Below are 23,931 nucleotides of genomic sequence, written 5' to 3'. Positions count from 1 at the left end.
TGGGTCATCGGGGCATGTGGCCTAGAGGGAAGAAGGTTTTTCTTAGTGCTAGCGGGGTCTATTGGAGATTCTGTAACCTGTTCATTTTCTTTCCTTTTAAGGTTGTCAAAAGCAGTGGCAGTAGTAAAGCAACAGCAGGAAAAATACCCATTCCCAACCCACACCAGAGTGAGCTGTCAAGGAACAGGCATAATGCATTGATATCCCTTACTCGAGGAATGCTTTGTTGTCCAGGCTGCAGCTCAGGGCCAAGAGAGAAATCCTGGGCACAAACTAAGTGACGTGAAGAAAGTAGCAATTTTATTCCACTGTAAATAGAGTGGTTAAAAGGGGTTATGATTGTAGGTACCTGGATGTCCTGAAACTATGGCATCAGTTTTGTTCTGCCTTTTAAATGCCAAGTGTGTATTTGCCTTTACCCAGCTTGTTTGAAGGGGACATGCCTGCAGGATCACTAGAGCCTGCCACAGTCGTGCCTGGAGGTTACTCTTGACTCTGGGCTGGTTATGGCTGGCCTGAGGGCCTGCCAGACAGCTTCTGCTGAGCTTCCTTCTTGTGTTTAGAGCGTCTTGGCACCATTCTTACTAAGTAATGAGACCTGCAATAGTTGAGGTTGAGGCTTATAAGCCTAGGCCCAATCCTGAATCCAACCTGCAGTGAGGTACCCTCTTCCCAGGCAGTTTGATTCTGTTCTTCCCATATTGTTGACAAGAATGTGGGAACCCCAGATTTGGCCAAACAAGGCCAGGGTGACATCCCATAGGGAGCACCAGGGCCAGAAAGGCCAGTGTCTGCCCTGCAGCCCCAGTTGCTTAGGCTGAGGACAGAAAGAGGCAATGTGCTCATGGCTTCAGCCGTGGTTGTCTTCAAAGGAAGACCACTTTGAGGGGTCAGTACCTAGGAGCAAGAGGATGGCTCCATCCCTGGGATCAGAGTGGACCATTGTTCAAAAGTGCAGCGCCTGCATCTGCTGGAAGACTGGTTTCAGGGGAGGAAGCCATGGAGCAGGCCTGAAGAGCCTATCTGGCCACAGCTATTGCCTCAGCTGACTGTCTTTGCAACTCCACTATGTCACCCAGATGTCCCTGTCTTTTAACTCTAAGCATGGAGAAGAGGACTGCTGGGTGAAATACAGACTTGGGGCAAGTAGCCTTCAGAGAAGCATCTATGTAACCTCAGCTTCCCTTGGTTAGGGGGTGGGGTGGGTGGAGCTTGGGAAGAGAACTGATCTCTGCAATTCTGGGCAGCCAAGATGAAAAGATCGAAATATTTTCCTCATACCCTTATTAGAGTCAGACACTGATTTCCATTATTGGCAGAATTTCAGACAGTCACAGTGATGAAAGGGCTTGACAAGGAAAGGGAATGGGCTTTACTAGGTTTATAAAAGTTTGAATGTCTCCATATGTACTGCAGAGGGGCTCCATGGATTAGGACACTGCAAAGGGAGATCCCAGAAAGGGGCTGGGTGGACCTTCTGCAACTCTGGACTGGGGTCGTAATGGATCCTCTCCTTTGGTAAAAATCTAGATGCCCATAGAGAAGACGCTGGTTGCTTTTCCATGCTTCTCTGCTTCCTAGGACTCTTATGGACTGAGAATTCTATCCTTTTCTGGGGGCCATGTACCCTGTACCCTTCGCAGCACACCCTCATCAGGGAACTTGCCGTCCTGGACTAGAGGGAGAGGAGTGATCCCAAATAGGCCTGATCCTGTTGTGGAAGAGCTCTGAGGCCTGCTCTGCCAGGCCCTGGGATACAGCTGGCCCGATCTGGCCCAGTCTTTACCACTCATCCAAAGAAAGCTAGAAGCTGCAGCTCCAGAGAGGTAGGCATCACCTTGGTCTGTGAAGGATCAGGGAACAAGAAGATGGACTTCCAGTCCTTGTGACTGATGACGAAGCAGGAGAAATAAATCTATTTAGCTCTCAAAGCCCAGAGCTTGTTTCTACTCAAAATGCCCTGTCCGTGAGATCAAGCAGCCCAAGGCCATTGGCGCAGAAGGTGATCTGCCAGGAGAGTAAGCAACAGCCCCCGTGCTTAATGTGCTTTAATCTTCTCAGTGCAAACCCCAGGCCTGGCTGCTTCAGATGCAGTCCTTGGGCCCAAGAGTCATGTGCTTTCTTTCTTTTTGGCTAGACTGATTAATGGCCCTCTCCTACTGATTAGTCGTGGGAGTATGGCTAAGGAGCATTTACAAAGAGCTGTGGGTTTTGAAATGTTCAGAGCCATACACATGAATGTATATTCATCTTCTGTCTACTTCATTTCAGTCCTAAATCATCCAACCCCAGAAGCATCTCACTCGGCTTCTAGGTGAGGCAGTCTCTACAGGAAGAGACCATATAGTGCTCTTTCCATGCCCCTGGTTATAGCTCTCCCCTTTTCTCTGAGCAACACTGAGCTGTACGCTGCTTCTGTAGAAATGCCTTGAGCAATGCAATGTGTTAGCTTCTGTATGACTGACCCAATCTCTTATTGAATAGCTCTTGGTAGTCAGACCTTAGGCTAAACCTAAGTCAGAAACTTGAACCTCAGGGCCAGTGCTGACCCACAACATGCACTTACTAGAGAACTTGATGAGAACTTAGGAAGGACAGCGGGGGCTTGGAGACCAGACTCGGTGACTTTGTGGCAGCCTCTTCTTGCCCCAGAAGTCTTTCCACGCCAGGCCCAGGCCCTAGGCTGGTGGGGTGGGATATGCAGTAAGCAGCTGGGGAAGCAGCAGCTCAGGCTATATCTCAGTAACAGGGAGAAGGGAACACCTCCTCCTTCTGTGAAGCTTTTCTGGGACTTTTTCTGCTCAAAAGAGTTGAGATGCAAATCCTCTTCTTAGCTCCAGTCTCTTATCCTCATTGTCAGGTGGCTGAAAGGAGTCCCTGCTTAGGGCTTCTGTGGAGTTGCTCTTTCTTGGGCTATGGAAGAGGCTGGCTCTGCACTCCATACCACAGCACACTTTTCTAGGTCTACAGGTGAGTTGAGCTGGAAGGATGGAAGAGCATGAGCCTTCTCCTCTCCTCTTCCATCCAGACCTTGTTCTCATTGGAGCTCAGGCTTTGGGTCTCTGTGGTAGCTGACCTGGGTGAAGCACCTAACCCAGAGGACTGTGACTCCTGCCATCATACATGTTCTCCTTGGGTTCTGGGCCATGAGCGCCCATCTTAAAAATGGGCCAGGATGGCTCACCTTAGTTTGACTCTTTTGCTAAATAAAGACTTTTAGACTTGAATGACCTGGCTGAGATGTTTCTAGAATTCTGGATCCCTGGGAGGGGCTGCCTCCACCTTTTCTAACTTGGACTCCACATATTAGTTGTCTTCTCTGTCACCAGGAATTGGAATTTAAATAAACAATGGGCTGAAGTGCAGTGGTGGTTTTCAACCATTTCCCCACCCCAACACATCAAGGGACATAGCATACATCTACCAGTACAGTGGTTCACCCAGGAAGGGATTTTTAGTATGGGAAGAGGGAGCCTGTCAGCATCTCTACGAGAGCATGTGAGTCTGATATGCCCCCTTATTAAGAACCACTTGGCCAGAGACTGATCTATTAGAAATTAGGACTGGCTAATAGAAGGGCTGAGTAGAGACCCCCTCATCTATACCAGAGGTTTCACAAAAGAACTTTGGTCCTTTTTCAACCAAAAAGAACCAAGTCTCTGAAGGCATGGGCAGCTAGGCGTGCATGTGTGTGTGGCTGTGTGCGGTGGTAGGTCCAGTCTACGGTGTGGAGTCAGGGCGTGGTCCTGGAGTGGATGTTGCCACAGCTCCTAGGGCTTCTCCCTGTGGCAATGCATTTACTACCTCTGTTGTGAAGGGGAATGGTGATTTCAGCGCCATAAAGCTTAGTGACAAATTGACATGTGGACAGTGCTCCATCCCCGTAAGTCTCAGTACCAGAGGTTGGTAGGGGAAAGGGGGAAGGAAAGGAGGAAGAGAACGCCACTGTCCCTGAACTGAGCTTCTCTGCTCCATGCTATCCTGGGGGTTTCAGGTGAATGGCTGCACTGTTGGGGCGAGCAGCCAAGATGTAGATGACATTCTCCTGTAGGAAGGTAGGCCAGTCCACAAATCTGGAGTGGAAGTAAAGAATAGGTTTGTGAGTCTGGTTGCAGAGCCTAGAGGCTCATGAGACCTGATCGGCTTGAGCTGGGCAAAACTCAGGCAAGCCTGGGCTCGTACCTGACATGGTGATAGCTGGCTATACTTCCAAGGTGACAGACCAGCTGGCTGGTCCTATGCATCTGGGGTCAAATGTGTACTCCTGAAGCCTGGTTTCTGGGGGTGGGCACTTGCTGTTTAAGGGTGGCAGTGGGTAATGACCAACTTACTTGTGTGTATTGGGAATCAGGGGAGCAGACAGCCAGATGAGGAGGTGTCACTCACCTGGACTCAGGCTCTGAGGGCAGCAGGGCCTTGTCCTGACTCTTGCTGCTGCTGCCGGCTGGGCTGCTGTCTGCTATGGGACCCACTTGGCTGATGCTGTTGGGCACAAGGACATGTGGTTAGGAGTGGGACAGTGAAAGGTCTGGCCCCTTCCATGCTCTGGTGAACCCACAGCTCTGAATGTGCATGTCTGGGCTTGTCTGACACGGGGTGACAGGAGTTTGGAGTAGAGGCTGCCCTATGTCTGGCCAACAGAAATCACTGCCCACTGTCTAATACACAGGAGGATCCTCTCCTGGCTGCTGGAGAAACTGGCAGGAGAAACAGGCAGGTACCTTTCGTACCAAGGGCCATTTGGCATGGAAAAAGGAGGGGATATGTGAGTGTGGGCAGGGACTGGTAGGGAGCAGACCTGACACTGCAGGAAGGAGCCTCTGTGAGGCGTTTGCAGAACCAAGAGTGCTGGGCACGGTGGCACTCTGCCTCACTGATGGTGCTTCCGCTGCCCCGGGCCAGGAAGGTGGCTCGGGCTCGCTCCCGCTCCTTGACTGTCAGAAGCCTCAACAGAGAGTTCTGGGGAAGAAGAGACAAGTTAAGATCTTGGAGGTGAAAATATTTTGTAAACTGTCATGCAGTAGAGAATCCTACCTCTATTACCACCTCTGCAACCTCCCTTTGATGCTGCCTGGATCCTTTCTGGTAGCACCAACATTTGTAGTGGGGTCCAGTGCAAATCAATCTTCCTTGAGCAGTTTCCCCAGCCCAGGCACTGGATCACCTGTCACTGAACGGAACCTGGGCCCCTTCCTGGTACTGGTCCCTGTTCAGAGTACCCAGTGTTCCCCCAACCTGCCTGGCATACTTCCCAGGTCTCTGTCACCCAATATCCCATGAATGTTCACCCCAGCTGGCCCTCACCTGGGAACGCAACTGCTGCAGAAGTAGGAGGGACTCATGGGACAAGAAGTCAGGCCACTCTACATGTCCTCGGTGTTCAGGGTCCAGGGCTGCAAACTGACGAGCTGCCTGCTCTTCCTGCTCCTCACTGAGAGCCCTGTCACTGTCCCCCCGCTTCGCTGCTTGGTGGCGGTAGCGCAGGAAGTCCTCCAGTGTCAAGGAGCAATCTGTGGGGAGGCACCCCATACTAGCCATGTCCATCCTTTGCTCAGCCTGTGGAGTACCTCCCCTCACCTCTAGGGTAATCTCCAGGGCGCCCACACCCACAGTTCTTGTCGAGTCTTTGTCTCCATAGCCAGGATAACTCAGGCTGTGGCCAGGGGTGGGCCAACAGCTTGTGAATAGGGACCCATTTACTCTCTTACCCACCAAATGCCAGAATACTCCTTTCATGGTTTAGCCTAGAAAGTATGAAGGAGATATCTGCCTGGCCCTCTCCATCGGCAGCACTCTCCAGCCTTACCAGGGATGACTTTACACTGCTGAAAGGTCTCTGTGAGGCTGTACATTTCCTCCTCAGTTAGCAGCAAGTTGAGGTTGTTCTGAAAAAGAGGAAGAGCTGAGTCAGTGGCCCTATAGGCCAGTAAAAAAGAAAGCCAAGGATCAGGAGGAATGGAAATAGTATTTCAGCTGAAAGGCAATTCTGGGATCATCTAATCACAGCCTTACATTCACGAACAAGGAGACTGAGGCCCCACAAAGGGGGAAAGGACTTTCTCCGAGCTGCCCAACTCTGGGGCAGGATCTTCTCCAGAACCCAAGTATCCTGAATCCAGCCCAGAATCTCTTTTACTAAAATAGTGGTTTTGGGATGGTTCTCTGAGATAGCCTAGGGATTCCTTAGATATGCCTTAGGAAGATGTTGCAAGGGAGAAGAGGGCTAGTAAGTGGGCAGAGTTCTAGCTCCACCAACCAGGGCAGCTCCATCCTTACCTATTTTAAGTATCTGGCTACTGTGTTAGATTGTGCTCAAGGAGTATTTTAGTTAAAAAGTTTAATTCTAACTCTAGTTTCCACATTTTGTAAAACTGTTTAATTCTAAAATGTATCACTTTAAATAACTGCAGAATGGTTTTGAAAGAGACGCCATCATGGAAAAGTTCCTAAAACCAAATAAGTTTTTTGTGGGACTGTGGAAGTTTTAATTCCAAAAAAGCACTGATACGTTATTTTGCTAACATTACTTTACAGTCTTACAAGTCTTCAAATTCTCAGAGATTCTTTAAAATAGATTATTTCCCCCCCTAAAACACCAGCAAAGAACAGGAGCAGACATTTCATGACTATTCATTTGTGGATTTCATGAAGAACTCAAACCATTCTTTCAATAAACACTGAGCACCTAGTATATGCTTGGCACAATGGTGTAAACACTGTGAGATGTTCAGTGCAACTGGAGTGTGGTGTGTGTGTGTTTTATAGGAGAAAGTAGGGAGGGATGATAAAAGATAAGGAAAGGGAGGTGGACAAAAGTCTGACTGTAAAGTGTCTGAAATGCCCTTCATTGAGCCCCTCAAACTGGGCCTTTTTTCTGAGGGCAAAGGGGAATCATGAAAAGGTTTTTAAATGCAGAGTGCCACAGTCAGCTCTTTGTCTGTTGTGTGGAGAATGGATTAGAGGGGCAAAGTCTGGAGGTATGGAGGGCAGTTAGGTGGCTGTTGCAATAGTACAGGTAAGAAAAGATGAGTGGCTAAACTAAGACATAAGAATGAAGAAGCGGAGAGAGATTTGAGAGATATTAGGAGGTAGAGTCAATAGGGCCTGTTGACTTACTGGATGTGAGAGGTGAGGGAGAGCACTGAGTTGGGATTGGTAACTGGGGGTGGTATTACTATTCATAGAGATAAGGAATTTAGGGAGAACAGGTTTTGGGGAAAAGATGAGTTCATTTTGGGGCATGCTGAGTGTGAAGTATCTGTGAGACATCAAGATGGATATCAAAAGACATCAAAAGACTAGAGGAAACTGAGGTCTGGACACACAGATCTGGGAATGATTAGTGTTTAGCCACTGAAGTGGAAGAAAACTCAAGAGAGAGAGTACAGTGAGAAGAGTCTTAACAGAAACCTGAGAAACACCAGCATTTAGGACTGGGACAAGAAACTAAGGGCACTTAGAAAGAATGGTCAGAGAAAAAGCTAGGAAGAGAATCAGCAGAGGGTGATGGAAGCCAAGAAAGAGCTGCACAATGCAGGAGGCACTGTTAACAGTGGTTATACAACTAAGATGGGATTTTACTGATTTTGTATTTTCTCTAGTTTCCATATTTTATGTAATAATTCTCATAAAAAATACTCAAACCCTAAACAATATGGAAGAGCTAAATATGTCAGAGAGGTCAAGTAAGAAGATGCCTGAGAAAAGATCATTGGACTTGACAATCAGGGCTTAGGTGACCTTAGGAAGAGCCAATTCAGCAGAAGTGATGGATGCAGAAGCCAAATTACAGGTGGCTGGGGAACCACATGGAGATGCTGAACGAGGAGGAGCTTTGAAGAAACCTTTGTAAAAGGTCTAGTGGAGAGTGGTGGTAATGATGGCAGGACTGTGACAGAAAGCCAGGAAGGTAGCTGTGCATTCCTGGGGATTTAGGAAGGAGACCCCTCAACCCTGTCCCACATCAGCAGAACACTGCCAAGCAGAGTTGGTGTGGGTGAAAAGGCTGACACTTGGAGGGGTGGTGACTAGAGAAGACTGTAGACCAGGGTCTGCTGTGGCATACTCTCGCTGGGGAAAAGGTATTTAAGTGGCTCGAAATAACGATTCTACACTTTGCTTTATGGACAAGCCATAGAGAAAGTGTTATTTGTTAGAAAGTAGGACATCTTTGCTTTCTTGTAGGTGGTAGGAAGAAGAGGGGGTCAGCAGAAAATCCTTACTCTGAAATCAGTGAATAATGAAAATATCTGCAGGGCAACAGATCAATAAAACAAGACTTGAACTCTATTCAGGTATGCTGAGAAATGGCTATGAATCTAGCTTTTCATCTTTTGAAAAGTTGGAAGGCATTTATGTATAATTTATGACATTCTGAATCAATAGACCTTTGTTACTTAATTCACAAAATGATCACTTCAGAGATGAAGAACAAATGTTCTTAAGGTAGAAGGCCAAGTGAGGATATTAGCACTAAGAAGTTTTCCTAGGATAGAATCTATCCTTCCTGGAAGCAAGCCGGTTAGGATTTCAGGTTGTTTTTTCAGATGAATACGATGAATAACAACCATAGACTATGGGAGTAAGCACTGCTCCAAACAAGTACTTTTGAATAATTGGCCTCATCCTATCCATTCAGCCCTCTAGCTCAGTGGTTCTCAACTGGGATGACTTTGTCCCTCCAGGACACATTTGGTAATTTGTGGAGACATTTTTGGTTGCTCACAACTGAGGGTGGGTGCTACTGGCATCTAATGGATAGAAGTTAGGGGACGCTGCTAAACATCCTACAATGCACACAGCCCCCACAACAGATTACTGTGTCCAAAATATCAACAGTACTGAGGAGGAAAAAGCCTGCCCTAACTCTAGGACCCTTGGATCTACTACAGGAAAACTCTTCAGGTCACTGCCTGGAAACTAGCGTTCTAAGACTGGCCTCCAGGAGAAGTGCCAAGTCCCCTGCAATGCAGCAGCCCACCATCCCTGCAGTCTAGGCTCACACAGTAGTGGCAGCTCCAGCCTGTTTCCGTGTGGGCAGTCTCGGTCACCTCCGCGGCACTGTCTCCTTGGATGTAGCCCATGCGGCGCAGGCAGCCATCGTGGAAAACCCTGGTGCAGATCCTGCATGGGAAGAGGCTCTCGGCCGTCCAGACCTCACAGACATCACACATGTCATCATTGACAACCTGGAGAAAGATGGCAGGAATAGGAATGTGTGAGTGCAGGCAGCAAGACTCCATAACCACCAAGGACACTGCTACCTGCATGGGGCTCAGTGTCCCTGGAGCAGCCTGGAGGAACAACTCCAAGTGAAGCCAGTGTTAAGGCAATAGAGCTTTCTCTCTGGAAGACAAGAATCAGCAGGTTCTTCCAGCTGCTCAGGCCTCTATGACCATGTTTCTGAGCAAGTATGCTACGGGCATTTTTGGAAAGAGTAATCTGTTGTGAGAGATTTTCCCAGGTACTGCAGGACACTTAGCATCCCTGTTTTTCTTGGCACCAAATACCAGGAGCAACTCCCAGTTTTGTGGTCTTCCTGAACTCCCCCAAACCCCACCCCAACATTTCCAAATACCTCCTACAGGGGGCAGTACCATCTTTAGGTGGGAGGGTTGGCAGAAGACCTGCCATGGTATCATTCCTTATTACTCACTGCCTTAAGTCTTTCACTAAGACAAATCCAGGATGTAACATTTTTATTCTTAGAGAAGAAATTCAAACTGTTCTGACTCAGCTCTGTCTTTCTGGTTTTGAGTCTCACTTCAACTATACCCAGGCCTCTCTGCCCTGCTCCCTGATCCTCAGAAGGTCTAAGACTGGAAGATTCTGCCCTTACTGGACACTCACAGGCTCTCTGGGCTCCAAGCAGATATCTGGAGGCTTGTCGTCATCCAGCTTCCGGGTGGGGCGGATGAAGGCAGGGGGTGTGAAACGACTGGTCCTGTCAAACTCCTCAGGCTCCACTCCACGCCCGTCCCGGAGCCTCTCCCAGGCGGCGCGGTTGACAGTGCTCTCTTCCTGGAGTACTGGGGTACTTGTCTCTGCTTCTTTCTCCTCCTGTACCTCCTGGACAGAGCCCTCTACTGTGCCACGGCGAGACCCTGGAAGCTCACCTGTGCGTCGGATGGAAGGCCTGTCCCGCAGCCCATCCTTGAAGGCAGACACAGCCAGGCTCACCTTCTGCACCTGCTCCACTGTCTGCCGCTTGGACATCAACACCCCCATGGCTCTGTGGACAGAGAGCAGAGGGGCCCAGACTCAGTCAGTGGCTGACCATGTCAGGCCAATCTGTTTCAACCATTCACCTAAGTGGCAAGTGCTATTAAATAGTTTCTCCCTTTTCTGGAACTCAGTAGCAATGGCAGGGTGAACGGAGTACTTATTATGGAGTCAGAAGACCTTGGTTCTATTTCTGACTGGTTCTATGACTTTGGTTTTCCCATTTATAAAATGAGGGGGATCTGCTCAGCATACTTCACAGGGCTGTCGTGACATCAGATAACATTAGAAAAGGGGCTTAACAGGGCTTATGAGACTGGAAAGCACTCTACAATGTAGAACAGTATCTCTGTCTCCCTTGCTGTCCCAAAGCCAATTAGATCCAGGGGTCCCGGGACTCTGCTACTTTAAGATAGTTGGAGACTTCAGAGCTAAAGTCTCTCTTAAAGATGACCCAAGGCTTGAAGCAAGACTGCAGCAACACATTTTGGCTTCTGACTGAAGAAATGCTCCTCCAATTAGTGATCTACATCAAATTCCTACTTTTTGAGTCAGAATGTATGAACTCCTATTTTTAGAGGACTTCTGAATTAGCATTCAGGAATCTCTACCACCTCACCCATGTGGTCGAAGTCTCAAATACTCCTTTGCTCCCTCTAATCAGTAGCTATGCCTATTTATGGGTCTGTTTGCTACCACAGATAACCTGTCCATGACAAGCGCTAAGGTGCTTCTCATACTTCTAAGCCTTCACTATGTCACTCCCACATTTTCTGCTTTGGTTCTCTGAACTGTTCAAGAAAGTTCTATATCCTTTACAGGTTAAAAAAAGAACATCCTTGTTCTTCCTCTGCAAGGTAAGCACTGGAAACGTGAGGTTACAACACTGGAGAGTGAAGGCATGACATGGTACATTGTGAAGCTGATCTGCTGTTTCCTAGCCTGAAGGGTCTTAGTGGAATTCATCTGGGGAATGTTCTAAGTAAAGTGGAGCAGAGAGTCCATTTCAGCCTGGTTCTCAATCCATCATAATCAAGGCTTATTGAACAGTACTCTGTGCAAGGCACCAACTACTTACTCATCAAAGGAAACAGAAGACTGGAGAACAGAGTCTCACAACTCAAGCTACTTAGTATCAGAACTCAAAGAAGTATAAGACACAGTGCTGGGAGTGCCTAAGGGAAGGTGAGACCACACTACTGGGAGTCAGAGTGGACCCTAAAGGGTGGGTAGGAAGTTATTCTCACCTTGTTTGGAGGAAAAGATGACAGAGGGAAGGAGGAGAGATTTGGGCCAATTAGAAGGCTACTATAACAGGCTTCTAATACTTGTCGAGGCAAGAGGTAGAGGGTTTAAACTGAAATGATAGCAGCAGGAATGATCCTGACTGAGTTGATTTGATACTATGGAAATAGAGAAATTTAGGAATAAATTGATAACTTGATTATATCAAGGGTAAAGGGAGAGAGGGCAATTTTATATTTAATTATTTCTCGGCTTTACTGAGATATAATTGACATACAACATTTAAAAAGTTTAAGGTGTACAATGTGATGATATGATACATGAATATATTGTGAAATGTGTACCACAATAAGGTTAGTTAGCACATCCTTTATCTCACATAATTACCATTTTGTTGTTCTTATTGTAAGAATATTAAAGCTCTGCTCTCACAGCACCTATCAAGTACACACTATAGTATTAACTATGGTCACCATGCTGTACTTTAGATCCCTGCAACTTACTCATTTTATAACTGAACGTCTGTGCCCTTTGGCCAATATCTCTCCATTTCCCTCACCCCTTAGCCTCTGGCAACCATCATTCTGCTCTCTGTTTCTATTGAGTTCAATAGTTTTAGATTACACACACAAGTGAAATCATACAGTGTTTCATTCAGTCTGTCTCTGCCTGACTTATAGGGAGGAAGTTTTAAATGGACCAACTAGAAGGAGGGTAGTGCCATTTACAGAAATTGGGAAATAAGAAAGAGGGATAATGAAATTGGATATTGTATGTGTTGAATTAAAGATGTCTCTGGGATATTCAGGTGGTATGTTATCCACTGTTTAAAACTTTCCAGTGGCTTTCCAAAGCTTTCAGGATAAAGTCCTCCAAATCAGCTTTTTTGTTTGTTTGTTTTACCATGGCCTGTGAAGCCCTCCTGGTTCTGGTCTCACTTCTTTACTCTGTGTTCTAACCACGCTGGTTTTCTTTCAGTCTTTGTTTGCCATGTTCCCCCCATTTTTGGGACGTTTGAAAATTCCACCCTGCTCCTCCCCTCGTTAGCACCTATTCATCTATCAGAGCTCAGTTCAAGTATTGGTTCCTTGCATAAGTTACTACTGACTCTGCAGACTGGGTCGGAGTGCTGACAGCACCATGCTCTTCTGCTCTAGAACACTTTGTCATTACATATTCAACAGGATGATTATCTAATCAATGTCAGTTTCCTCTATTAGATTGTTTTTACCCTGCTTAATACTTACCTCTACTGCCTAGCAGTGTGTCTGAAAGAGAAGAGGCATTTAATAAACATTTTCCAATTAATTGTGGATAGGTTTTTTTGATTTTCAATAAGGTCTTAATACACATAAAATCTGATTACAGCCACATCTTATTTCCAGAAATAACTACCGTATGTGCCACAGTGGTACAAATTCCTATCCTGTTTGGGTGCTTGCCCTGCCACCACTTGTTACCAAAGAAACTCAACCTATATTTTTAACTTTATAAACTTACTGATAAGGAAAGATCTCCTCTCCCCATTTGTAAAATTTGTTTGTAAAATTAAAATATATGGCTAAGGAATATTTGCTTTGAATAAGTAGCTCTCATTTATAGGATGGTGGCAAAGGAGGTTTATTGAGGAAAGAATTACTTATTTATTTATTTTTAACTTTTTTTTTTATTGAGTTATAGTCATTTTACAGAGGAAACATTTATTGATCAAATTCAGGAAACTGTTTAAGGTGTTCATGTCCCAGTGGACAATTAATGATAAATTATCATTAAAAATAATTTTTTCCTCATTTGCAAACAAATATTAGATAATAGAGGAATGGTTAAATTACGGTACAGTAGAAAATTGAATATGAAAACTACTGAGGTAGAAGTATACTGATGAAGAAAGATGTTCAAAATATATGGACATATTAATGAAAAAAGCAAGTTAAAAAATAGCATGTTATGATCTAATTTTTGTAAGAAAGAATGCATGTTTTCCATATTTTTATTAATCTGTATTTTCTAATTTTCCTACATTGTACATTAATTATATAATTTAAAAGTTACAGAGGTAACCTGGTGACTTGTTTTGGTTCTAGATCTGCTGTGACCCAGGACACACTGTTTTACTGCTTTGGGCTTCAAGTCTCTATCTGTTAATGTGTGCGTTTGGAATATGCAGTCTTAACCATTTAGAATGCTCATGTTCTTTTAAAAGTCCATGTGACCTAATGAGGGTATCCAGCCTGGGTAGAGGTGGGGCCAGGGGTGGAGAAGAGGGTGTGTGTATGTTAAAGCTTTTGCTGAGGCTGTGGGCCCAGGGGGTTCTGGAAGAGGCTGGGCCTGTAGTCTGCAGACACTGCCCACATGCCTCATGTGCACCGGCTGTGCACTACAGTTAGGTGGGTGGGAAAGCAAGTCCCCAACGTACAGAGAGAGGAACAGGCACACCACACCAAGGAGGGAGAATGCAAAACTGACACACAACCCTTCACTGCAGATCTTGCTCATGACCAATGGCAATTTCCAAAGCCACAGTGTTTTCCTCAAAAAGTTTCCATGTTGTTTCCACATTTTTTGACTGTGGCCCATAGTAAGAAATGTAGTTTATGATGTGATATATGTATACACATAGTTATAAACATGTATTCATAGATCTATAATTAAACCCAAAGTTTTGTGAAACAATCCTATTTTACCACATGTGGTGCTCCCTGATATTTTCTATCCTCTCTGTCCTACTTCATTAAAGCAGTCCTAATAGTGACTCTCTGAAATGACTTCATGACTTCCTAATGGGTTAGGGTTAGCACTTGTAATTTGAAAAACATAGCCTTAGAATCATTATACATTTTTGATTAGGAAACTACACTTTTGTCTTTTGATTAAAAGATGGTTACCTCTAAAAGACAAGGACAACATTGTGGGGTGTAAGGTAAGCTTTCCCCTTGACTGGAGTGATGCAGGAACAGAATTCTCAAGCTTGTCTTAAGAGTCTGTGTGGTTAGAAGTTCTAGCAGATCTGGACTGCTGCTAATATACCTCTGACTGAAAAAACCCTACTCTATACCAGAGGATGTCCTCTGATCGTGGACATATTTTTAAAAAATATTGGAGCAGTCTGTACAGTGATAAAAGGTAACCTTTTAATATAAAATATAATATAATATAATATAATATATTATAATATAATATAATATAACCTTCATGGGAGAATTATTGAATAACCTGTGATATATTCATGCTATAAAAATAAAGAGGAAAAAACTGGTTTAATCCAATAGGAACACGAAGATCAGAATAATGATTCTCATTGGCTGGATCCTGTGGCATATAGGGGTTTATATATCAGAACTCTAGAAGGAGGGAAGAAATAGTGGATTGAAAAAGCATATCAATTATAATAAATATTTATATTTGGAAAGCAAATATTAAAAACCATCCATCACTTTTTTTTTTTGGTAACAGACTACAAAACAGCAGAGCTTGACAGTATCCTTTTGATTCATGCGGAGATACAGAAGGTGCTAGCTCTCTAAATAGTGGTGGGTGGCCCCCCTCCCAGAATCTGTATTAGAAGTTTTAGGGAGCAGTCACAAGACATTTATGTTTATCAGCAAGAAGGTATGGGTTTAAAAAAAGTTGATAAACACTTATTTGGAGACCTGGAATAACCATACAAAATTCACTTTTTCAAGAATGAGTCATTGGAGGAAAATCAATACTATGCATTTGGTTTTTATTGCCCTTTTCAGGTAATGTAATAAGAGTTCTGAACAAAGTCCAGCCAATTAGGAGGGTTACTCTGTAAATGACCTGACTCATTAAAAGTATATTGGCAAACTAACCACAAGCATATCCCAACACTGTCTTGCACAATCATTACTCTCTGTAAGGATACCAAGAATCACTATTAGGCTACTCAACTGTTAATGATGTCATTGAAGTGGATTTGGGAGTTTATCCTTAAAGGAATTTCAGTGAAGACTGAAGAAGATATCCATCAGCAAAACAAACAAACAAACATAAGAACAAATTAAAAAGTCCTTTCCAGTCCTGACCAAAGGGTCTTGAAGTACTGCTCTTCCTTTCACCTGAGGTGGTTCAGTTTTCTAGGCCACCTTATGCCCATAAAGGCAGAAAGTGTAGAGCAGAACCATTAAAAAGAAACCATCAAAATCCAAATAAGATCTCAAGTCATTTTGCATCGGTATGGCTTTGATTTTGAGAGTAAACCGTGAGAACACAACAGAATTAGGCTTCAAGAGTGAGGCTAAAATGCTTAATGCTTAATGGAGAGGATCGAACCTGTATACAAAAGACACTTTGATTAGAAGCAAGTGTGCTGAAATATCCACGATGTGCACCTGGGGTGTTTGAGAAATTAACAAAATCAGCTCTAATTTCTAGAGAAACAAGTGGTAGTGATTAGTGATGGGGAAAAACAAATGCCTGGTGAGAAAAACCTGGCCTCTCCTGTGATGGAAGGAGTCCTAGGAAGAAGAGTGAGTTAAAAGGAAATCAAGTTGCAAAGATGACACAAATTATACCTAATGATTACTTCTTTGGCTGATGGGTGGAATTTTCTGCCTCCTAACAAGTATGAAAGAGGGATAAAAAGACATTGTCCCAAGAATGATGTGACTGTCAGAGGATCTGTGGTACCTAGAGAGGGCTTGGAAAAAACCTCATGAGAGCAGGAGCAGGTGGTGGTGAATAAGAGGAACAAGAAGGTAGAATAGAGTTGATTGACTCTATGATCTGGAGTAAATGAAAACAGATGACAACTAGAAACTTCCTTCAGGGAAGAGAAGTCTGTCTAGATGTATTTATCAGGCAGTAAGACATATGTGGGCAGCTTGAAATGTGCATGTGCAAGACACTCATTCTCTTCAGAGCACACGCTTACAACGCAGTAGGATTATTTTTAAGGGCAAAGTGGTGGGAGTAAAAGGAGGAGGGCTTGCTCCACAGCAGGAGCTGGTGGAGAAATAAGAAAGAGGAAGGCAGCTAGGAACCTCTTCCAAAGCTCTCTGTAAAGATTTAGGTGTGTGAGAAGCCAGGGGAGCAACCCTCCCAACAGGCAGGAGTCTCCTCGTTGGACATGCTAAATGTAAAGTACATGTACTTGCTTTCATCTGATCCTTCGTATGGGCGTGGCAGCTGTTTGAAAAAGGCTCAAAAACAACTAAAAGTGATTGCTTGGAAGTTATGAGGGCTTCCCTAGTCAGGGACAGGGCAAAGAAAACCTCTGAGTTGGACAAGGGAAAACAACCAGAGAGTGGGTTGAGCAGGTGGAAAAAGGAATCCCAGTTTTTCATTGAAATCAAGAGGGAGAAAAAAATCTAGATGGTTCCCACTGCCTTCCACAGTGCATGTGTTCTATAACTCTTGGTTCAATGAATGTTGCAGAGATACCAAGGCAACATAAAAAGTTTGAGATCTTGGTGTCACTATTCTTTCTCTTCCTCAAAGTTGGCCAGAGAGATTAATCAGACCAAATCTTCAGAGCTCAGTTCTAGAAACTACACAGTCACCTGCTCATCTCATCACATCTACTCTGCTTCCCCGAGGAGACCCCGACTGCTGATTCGGAGCTAGCAGGGATGAGAGCAGGTAGCCATATAGTAGTTATGGGTGATTTCTTTGATCACAGGAGAGAGCTACAGAATTTTAGCATTTGGCCAGTTTCCACAACCACAGTGTTTAAAGAGAGAGAGAGAGAGACAGACAGACAGACAGACAGACAGACAGACACTAATATTACCTAAGTCAACAGTCCCCTGCATTTATGCTGTGTCTTGGGGCACTATGGCCTGACCCATAGAAGGGTAGCTGCCCTAAGGGCACATGCAGTAAACTTGAAAATATATTTTTTCCCTCCTGGGAGAGATATTTACCATGAGCAAGCATCTGCAAATAAAGGTGAAAAATTTCAAGGTGGTCAACAATTGGCTCCAGGTAGCATGTGCCTGAAATGTTGTCTGAGAGCCTCAAGGAAAGCCACACACCTAACACAGGTGACCGGCAAGAGTACGGAAAACCAGCAGAACTACGGTCTACAAAATGCAGAATGCACAGCAAAGACCCTAAGCTCGCTGTGCACATCAACATCAATCTGGAGACTTTAAACAAAAACCATCAAAAAGAGTCCCCTTACCCTCTGCTGATCTTTGAGGAAATTCAAGCCCGAAATAATCTGGCTGATCTCCAGTGTCTGGGTGTTGCTTTAGGAATCCAGCGCCTCACCACAGTGATCTTGGAGCCTGTTTCTAGTCAGCCATTCTGTTTCCTGGCAATAGCTTACAGATTACTTTTAGTTTTCATGTCTGGAGATCCTGAAGGGGTCTAAGTGGTCTCCCCTGTCTTCCCCATTCTCCCTTGTTCATCCAGTACAGCAGCACTGGCTTCAGTCAGCCCAGGAAGACAGTCACCCCCAACTGCACAGGGCTCTTCTGGGGTTTCCAAGGAGCAGAAGGGCTGAAGACTGAGTAAAACTCTCTTCTTGCACTCAGCTCAAGAGAATGAAGTGCGAAGGAGGTGCTGTTGTTGTTTAATATTTACTAAAAGCCCAAAAGTTCTAATAAACATAGGACAGAATTATGGCATGATCTTTAGCCCCTGGAGGACTGGGCTGAGTCTTCATGAAAAGCTACAGGGCTGGTTTCCCACAGAAGCAGAGCAGCAGTTAAGGAGTAGCACACCGTCAGTGATTGGCTGGTGTGACCGCACTTAGCCTGCAGAGCTTTTCAGCAAGATGGAGAGACACTCCCTGTTCTCCGCTCTGGGCCCCTGAAGCGCAGATTCATCCCTATTTATGCACTCATTACACCTTAATTATCACCACTTATTTGTTAATTGTTCAAATATTTGCTGAGTGCAACCTACTATGTGTCAGGCACAAATTAAGCACTTAGTAACTGTTGGTAGAATGAACAAAATGGAACCTCACTCAGCCTGTGAGAATGCAGTGTGAGTATGTGCATGTGTAGGGGGCATAAGTGTAGGATTTAAAAAAAAGTGTTGCTTGAGCTAAATTTTGAATTATGAGTGGGAGTTATCCCAGTGGATAAGGAGAAAAAAAAAAAAAGGCATTCCAGGAAGAGATAAAAGCACATGCCAAGGCATGGAGCTATATGGGGACTCCATCATGGCTTAGGTGGTATGAAGCCAGCTGGGTGCTGGATAGAAATAGGCAAGGAAACTTGCCTTCATATAAGAATTAGTCCAAAGAACTGGTTTGAGACAGTATGCTTAAAATATTTGTTTACAAGGGAATATGTATTTGGATTTCAGGGAGATAAAAAACATAGAGAATTGGATTTTCTGAGGCAGGAAAGCCCTGATAAAGCCCAGGGCTGACCAGTGAAGGCATTGTTTGGCCTTTGGAACCAACAAGAAACTCTTTCCCATAACCTAAGAGCTGGTAGGTAGTGACTGCAGTGAATTGTTGGGACTTTCCCTCTGGAAGACCCATAAGCCTAATTATGAGGCTCAAAGGGGGGAGGGGAGAGGGAAAGAGAGAGAGAGAGGGAGAGAGAATGGCTGCCAACCAGCATACATACTGTTGTTTTAGTCATTATTATCATAGAGAGCCAAAAGTATGGCCAGTTCACTCAAAGCATATGGGCAAAGGTAATTTTGGCAGGGCAATGACCTGGGGGCTAAGAATGTGTGGCTGCCGGAGGAGGCACGGAACAGCAGTTGCATTTCCATTATGCCTGGGAAAAGGCATACTCTATGACAATTCCTATAGATATTCGGTGAAGCTGCACTTCTCTTACTTTTCTTACTTACTAAATGATCAGAGAATTGCAGCCTGATTCTGTGTGAACTCAAGTGCAAGGAACTCCCATATTTATCTAGCACAGTACCTGGCAAGCAGGTAGCACTTAGAAAATGTATATGGTCTCTGAGGGGACTGCTGGAAAGGGAAGAAGGATAAAGGGGGATGTAATAATGGAAAAAATAATCATATCTCCAGCTGGGCACTTATAGTCTTGGTTTCTTGGTCCAAAGCTGGTAAGCAATTTCTTTCAGAACTTGGTCATTAAGATCGAGGGGTTGGAGTGGATAATATTCCCATTAGAAATGAATAAATCAATTTGGGAAATGAACATAGCAGAAACCAAGAGTACTGCTGGAGAAAAGCATGTGGGACTGGAAGATAATAGATTCTGTAGCTAAAAAGAAAGGAAACTATTTGCATAAATACGATCCACTTAGGAACAGGTGTACTGGAAAAAAATACAGGGAGTATGGGAAATGGGCCGGGAAAGGTCTTACTTACTATTCATATGCTCGAGGAAAAGGGAGGATTGTCAAAAGATGGCAAATGTAGGAGGAAGAAGACCATAAGAATGTGGTCAGAGAAGATGAGGAAGATTAAAGACTGAAAAATCCACTCATTTGTATACACTCAAGTGAAACTGGGTGAGCCATTCTCTCCTCTTTTATTTCTCTTTAGAGAGAGGGTTTTTTTGTTTTGTTTTGTTTTGTTTTGTTTTTTTAAGAAGATTAAGGCCACCTGGTGACATCCTTCACACTCAATCTGGAATGATTTAATTTGCAGACTCATGTTGTGATTAGGGGAGAGTTAGACAGCATTCTTAGGGTTTTGTAATCTTAATGTTCACCCAGTCCTGGGCTTCAAAGAGGTGATATCCAAGGTCCAATATTTGGGGAGCACCTGGAGCCATCTAACAATTTTTCCATGGTCACAAGTGGTGTGATACCAAGAACCCTTGCTGAAAAAGGCTAGTTTAGGAGTAAAACGCCACTGACAAATCTCTGAATTGGTGTAAACATCATATTTGCAGGCTTGCTCTGATTTTCTTTTTAAAAATATAACCCTATTTATTTTGGCATGTTAAGCTGATGAGATGGGTTTGAACTGAATGAAATGATAAAGAACTCTGTATCAGGGAGGTGCTTAACCATTATCAGCCTTTGTCAAAGTTTATTCCTGAGCTGTGCATGAGGTGCCACACCCTGGTTTTTCCATTTTCTCACAAGTCTGACCTCCCCTCTCACGATGTAACCGCAGATGTCCAAGGAACCCACTTCTATTATAGGAGGATGTCGCTGGGTTTGGATATGTGGAAGGAGGAAGGAAGCTGAACAGGAAAACTCTTCTAGAATGTGGTGAATTACATTGTTTAGCTCCCTCAACACTCCATTTTTTGGACAAGAAACCAGAATCTATCCTTGGTTCCAAATTCATACTCTTGGGATTCAGGTAGAATGAAGGCTACCACAGCCCAGGACACAAGATGAGGGTGCATCACTAGGGCAGGCACAGACCTTTTCCATTCCCCAGACAACAAACTCTCATAAACCTTTTCTGGCTCTGCACCTTCCCCACCCTCCTCCTCATCATCATGCAGAGGCACTGTTGGGCAAGTGTCCTGAAAGGTATCAGTGGACCAACATCTGCTAGTGCATGTGGTCAGATGGCCACAAAGACACTGGATCATGCTTCCTAAAAGTGATCCTGTCTCTCCTTCCTCTCCCTCAAGGGTTCTGCAAGCAGGGAAGGTAGTCTCAGAACACTCCATCCTCTGAAGGGTTCCTCCAGTTCCCTAGAGCAAGTCCTGTCAAAGACCACACCCAGAAGCCTCTCCCAGACCCAGTTAAGTCTGGAGCCACGGAGAGACATCATTACAGTGGGGCTGCTAGTGAAGGAAGCCACACCCTGAAATATGGGAATTCAGTGGAAATCAATTGCAGCAGCAGTCTCATCCCCAGTTAAAGGGTCTTCATGCAGTTAATTAATCATCACATTTACTGAGTATATACTATTACAAAGCCCATGCTTGGTATCTTAATGCAACTTACTAACAAATACACATTCTTGCTTTTGCATCCTCTTGATGCTTTTTCCCAAATAAACTTAGAAAAACAGATTTCATGATTCTAAGCTTTGTGACCTTGGGCAAACTGATAAACCTCTCTGAGCCTAAAGTGCCAAATGTTAAAAAGTTGATAATTTCATAAGGCTGTCGTAAGGATTCTATGGGATGTTAAATATCCCTGGTATAGTACTTGGCACATTGGTGCTCAATAACCATACATTTCCTTTCTTCTTTCCTTTAAAGGAATTTCTTTACAGGACCTGCCAGAGTCAGTTATTCTACATGATTTTACTGCTTTCTACCTGAGGGTCAAGCCCAGGGGCTCAAATCTTTTTTTTCCGCTTCAGAGGCCTCACTGGTCCTCTCCTCTCTTGTACCCTGTGCTCTTATAGATGTTCTTGCCTCCACTAAGATCCATCTTGGCGCCAACTGGGCCACCACAGAGAATACACATTCTAATGGGGTAGAAGGACGAAATGACAAAGGCGCAGTCCCACAGGGCCCTTGCCTCTCGACCATGTTAGAGGGACACAAGTTAGGACACACTGAGCTCTGAAGGAGGTCAAGGCCCAAATCCTTTGGGCATATGGGAAGTTACTCCTGGCCTGGATCCCATGACAGGATCCTCTCCTCCCAGTCAGAGGTTCCTTCCAGGCAGTTCTAGGTTCTCTGTGGGGTCCACCCCCACCGTGCTGAGGAGCCCCTGTGTTTCCGAATGGTCTTCCACCGAGACCACCCTTGCCCTCCCATAGGTACACACATGGTATCTCTCGGGATGGTGTCCTCCACACCGGGCCTCCGCGTGGCAGCAAATGCGGAGAGAGCCCTGAGAGTCTCCATTCGCACAGGGATCTTCCATGGGGGCGGCTCCGCACATCGCCTCCGGGACCCTCCCGAGGGGCAGAGGCAGAGACACGCGGGATTTAACCACTTACACAGGGACCCCCTTGTGGATGGCTCCCACACATCTCAGAGTCCCGGGAGGGTTGTCCTCTGCCCGCAGACGCGCCCCTCACGGTGCCTGCCGGGTCCCCGCCGCCCCCGCCCCCGCTTACCGGGACTGTCAGGGTGCGGGACGCGGGTCCGAGGCTGGCGGACTCTACACCCCGGGCCCCGCGCCACCCATGGTCGTTCGAGAGCCGGCGTGCTGGGGCCGAGCACCTGGAGCAGGCGGCGCGGGCGGAGCAGGAGGCTGAGGCGGCGGCGGCGCGCGCGCCCCGAGCACACCCACCCTCTCCGCCCCGCGCGGCTGCGGCGCGTGCGCCCGCGCGAGACGATCTCCTCGGGCCGGGGGCGCGCGCCCTGTCCCGCCCTCCTGCGCCTCCACGCGCGGCCCTCGCGCCTCAGCCAGCGACCTTGTGCGGGAGTGAGGAGCCGAGGGACCGCGGGAGGGCGGCGGCCCACTCTGACGAGCTGTGGGTCCAAGTGCGAGTGGGCGCCCCCAACCAGCGCCCCGCTCTGCGGCGCCGAGACTGCGGCAGCCTGGCCGCCCGCGGCAAGGTCAGTGCCCGCCCGGAGGAGGCCGCCCGGGAGGGGGCTCAGCGGGGGCTGAGGACGCTCCCAGCCCCTCCCGCGCCGGGGCGAAGCGTCTTTCCGCCCGCACCTGCCTGGGGAGGTGAGAATGACTCATCTAGCGGCCCCGGCAGGGCTCTGTCTCTCCTACCAAGGCCAGCTGCCCGCTCGGGCTTCCGGGCCCACGACGCTGGCATCGGGTACTCACCTTCGTAGTAGCCCACAGCTTAGGGTCTAAATGAGCCTTCACAAAGTTAAGCTGGCTGGCCCACCTCTTTCTGTGCGCTGTTTTCTGAGATTATTCGTCTTCCATCCCCAGCAGTAAAGTGCTTTAAATGTAACTCAGTTTTTGCTGCAGCAACCTCATCCCTCAAACTGTTCGAATAGCCAGCTTGTCAGGAGGCCATCCGTTCTGAGGGATAGAGCGTGCACTACACCAAACTACTTGCGCTGAAGAGGGCAAGAAAAAGATAAAGTCATAAAGCACCTAGCAACTAATCATAAAGAAATAACTGAAGATACAAATAATATGCCAAGAACCCTCTTATTTAAATAAACTATATTTACATTTTAACCTACCTTCATTTTCTTGTGCATTCAGTCTGTTTCTCAAATACAATTCACGTCATGTTTTGAGCCTCTGGTATTTGTTTCACTCTGCTAGGGGCTGTAGGAGATAAAAAAGAACTCATTTTGTTCTTAACATCATGAAACTTAACAATAGGGAATATAAGGAAAATATAGTACTACATATTGCTATCACTTTTAAACAAAGTACTAGGTACTATTCTAAACACTTTAATTATATTGTCATTAATTTTCACACCATCTCTTTGAGGAACTGTACTATTAGTTTCTACATTTTGCGGGTGCCTTAAGTCCCATAGCTAACGTGGTCGAGGTAAGATCGAAATCCAGCTATTCTGACCTCAGACTCCAAGTTCCTAACCATTTTACTGTAGTACTGAGAAAGAACAAGCTGTTAATCATTAATACATGGGATTCTAAAATTAGCACCTATTTCTCAGGAATCATTATCTTTTTTTTTTCCCCTTTGCTTGGGAAAGTAACACAGACGAGCAGAGAGCTTTCCATATAGCTTGGGAGCCCAAAC

At 45.6% G+C, this 23,931-nt stretch overlaps 2 protein-coding genes across 4 annotated transcripts in view; one reads left to right on the top strand and one right to left on the bottom strand.

Moving 5' to 3' along the window:
• LOC116663180 overlaps positions 1–9,013 on the top strand; it is a 41,929-nt gene extending 32,916 nt beyond the window's left edge. The window contains exon 5 of the mRNA XM_032477910.1: positions 8,892–9,013. Within this exon, the coding sequence (XP_032333801.1) occupies positions 8,892–8,996 (105 nt within the window). The 3' untranslated portion in view covers positions 8,997–9,013. The remainder of the gene's footprint in view (positions 1–8,891) is intronic.
• On the bottom strand, positions 279–23,338 carry PHF24 (PHD finger protein 24). Of its 3 annotated transcripts, none has more exons than XM_032477907.1 (8): positions 23,026–23,338; positions 9,850–10,231; positions 9,003–9,188; positions 5,807–5,885; positions 5,305–5,510; positions 4,799–4,959; positions 4,387–4,482; positions 279–4,073 (listed from the first exon to the last, which is right to left on the bottom strand). In XM_032477907.1, the coding sequence occupies exons 2-8, from the start codon at positions 10,225–10,227 to the stop codon at positions 3,977–3,979; spliced, it is 1,203 nt and encodes a 400-aa protein (XP_032333798.1). In that variant the 5' UTR covers positions 10,228–10,231; positions 23,026–23,338; the 3' UTR covers positions 279–3,976. The 3 variants fall into 3 exon arrangements, with proteins under 3 accessions (XP_032333798.1, XP_032333799.1, XP_032333797.1); XM_032477908.1 differs by lacking the exon at positions 23,026–23,338 and adding an exon at positions 22,361–22,992 and having other exon boundaries at positions 9,051–9,188; XM_032477906.1 differs by lacking the exon at positions 23,026–23,338 and adding an exon at positions 22,361–22,990.
• Positions 23,339–23,931: the final 593 nt, after the last annotated feature.

Source organism: Camelus ferus, chromosome 4 (genome assembly GCF_009834535.1).
Source record: "Camelus ferus isolate YT-003-E chromosome 4, BCGSAC_Cfer_1.0, whole genome shotgun sequence".
NCBI classification, from domain to species: domain Eukaryota; kingdom Metazoa; phylum Chordata; class Mammalia; order Artiodactyla; family Camelidae; genus Camelus; species Camelus ferus.
Note: the sequence above shows the minus strand (reverse complement) of the source record. Positions and strands in the feature narration are given on the sequence as shown.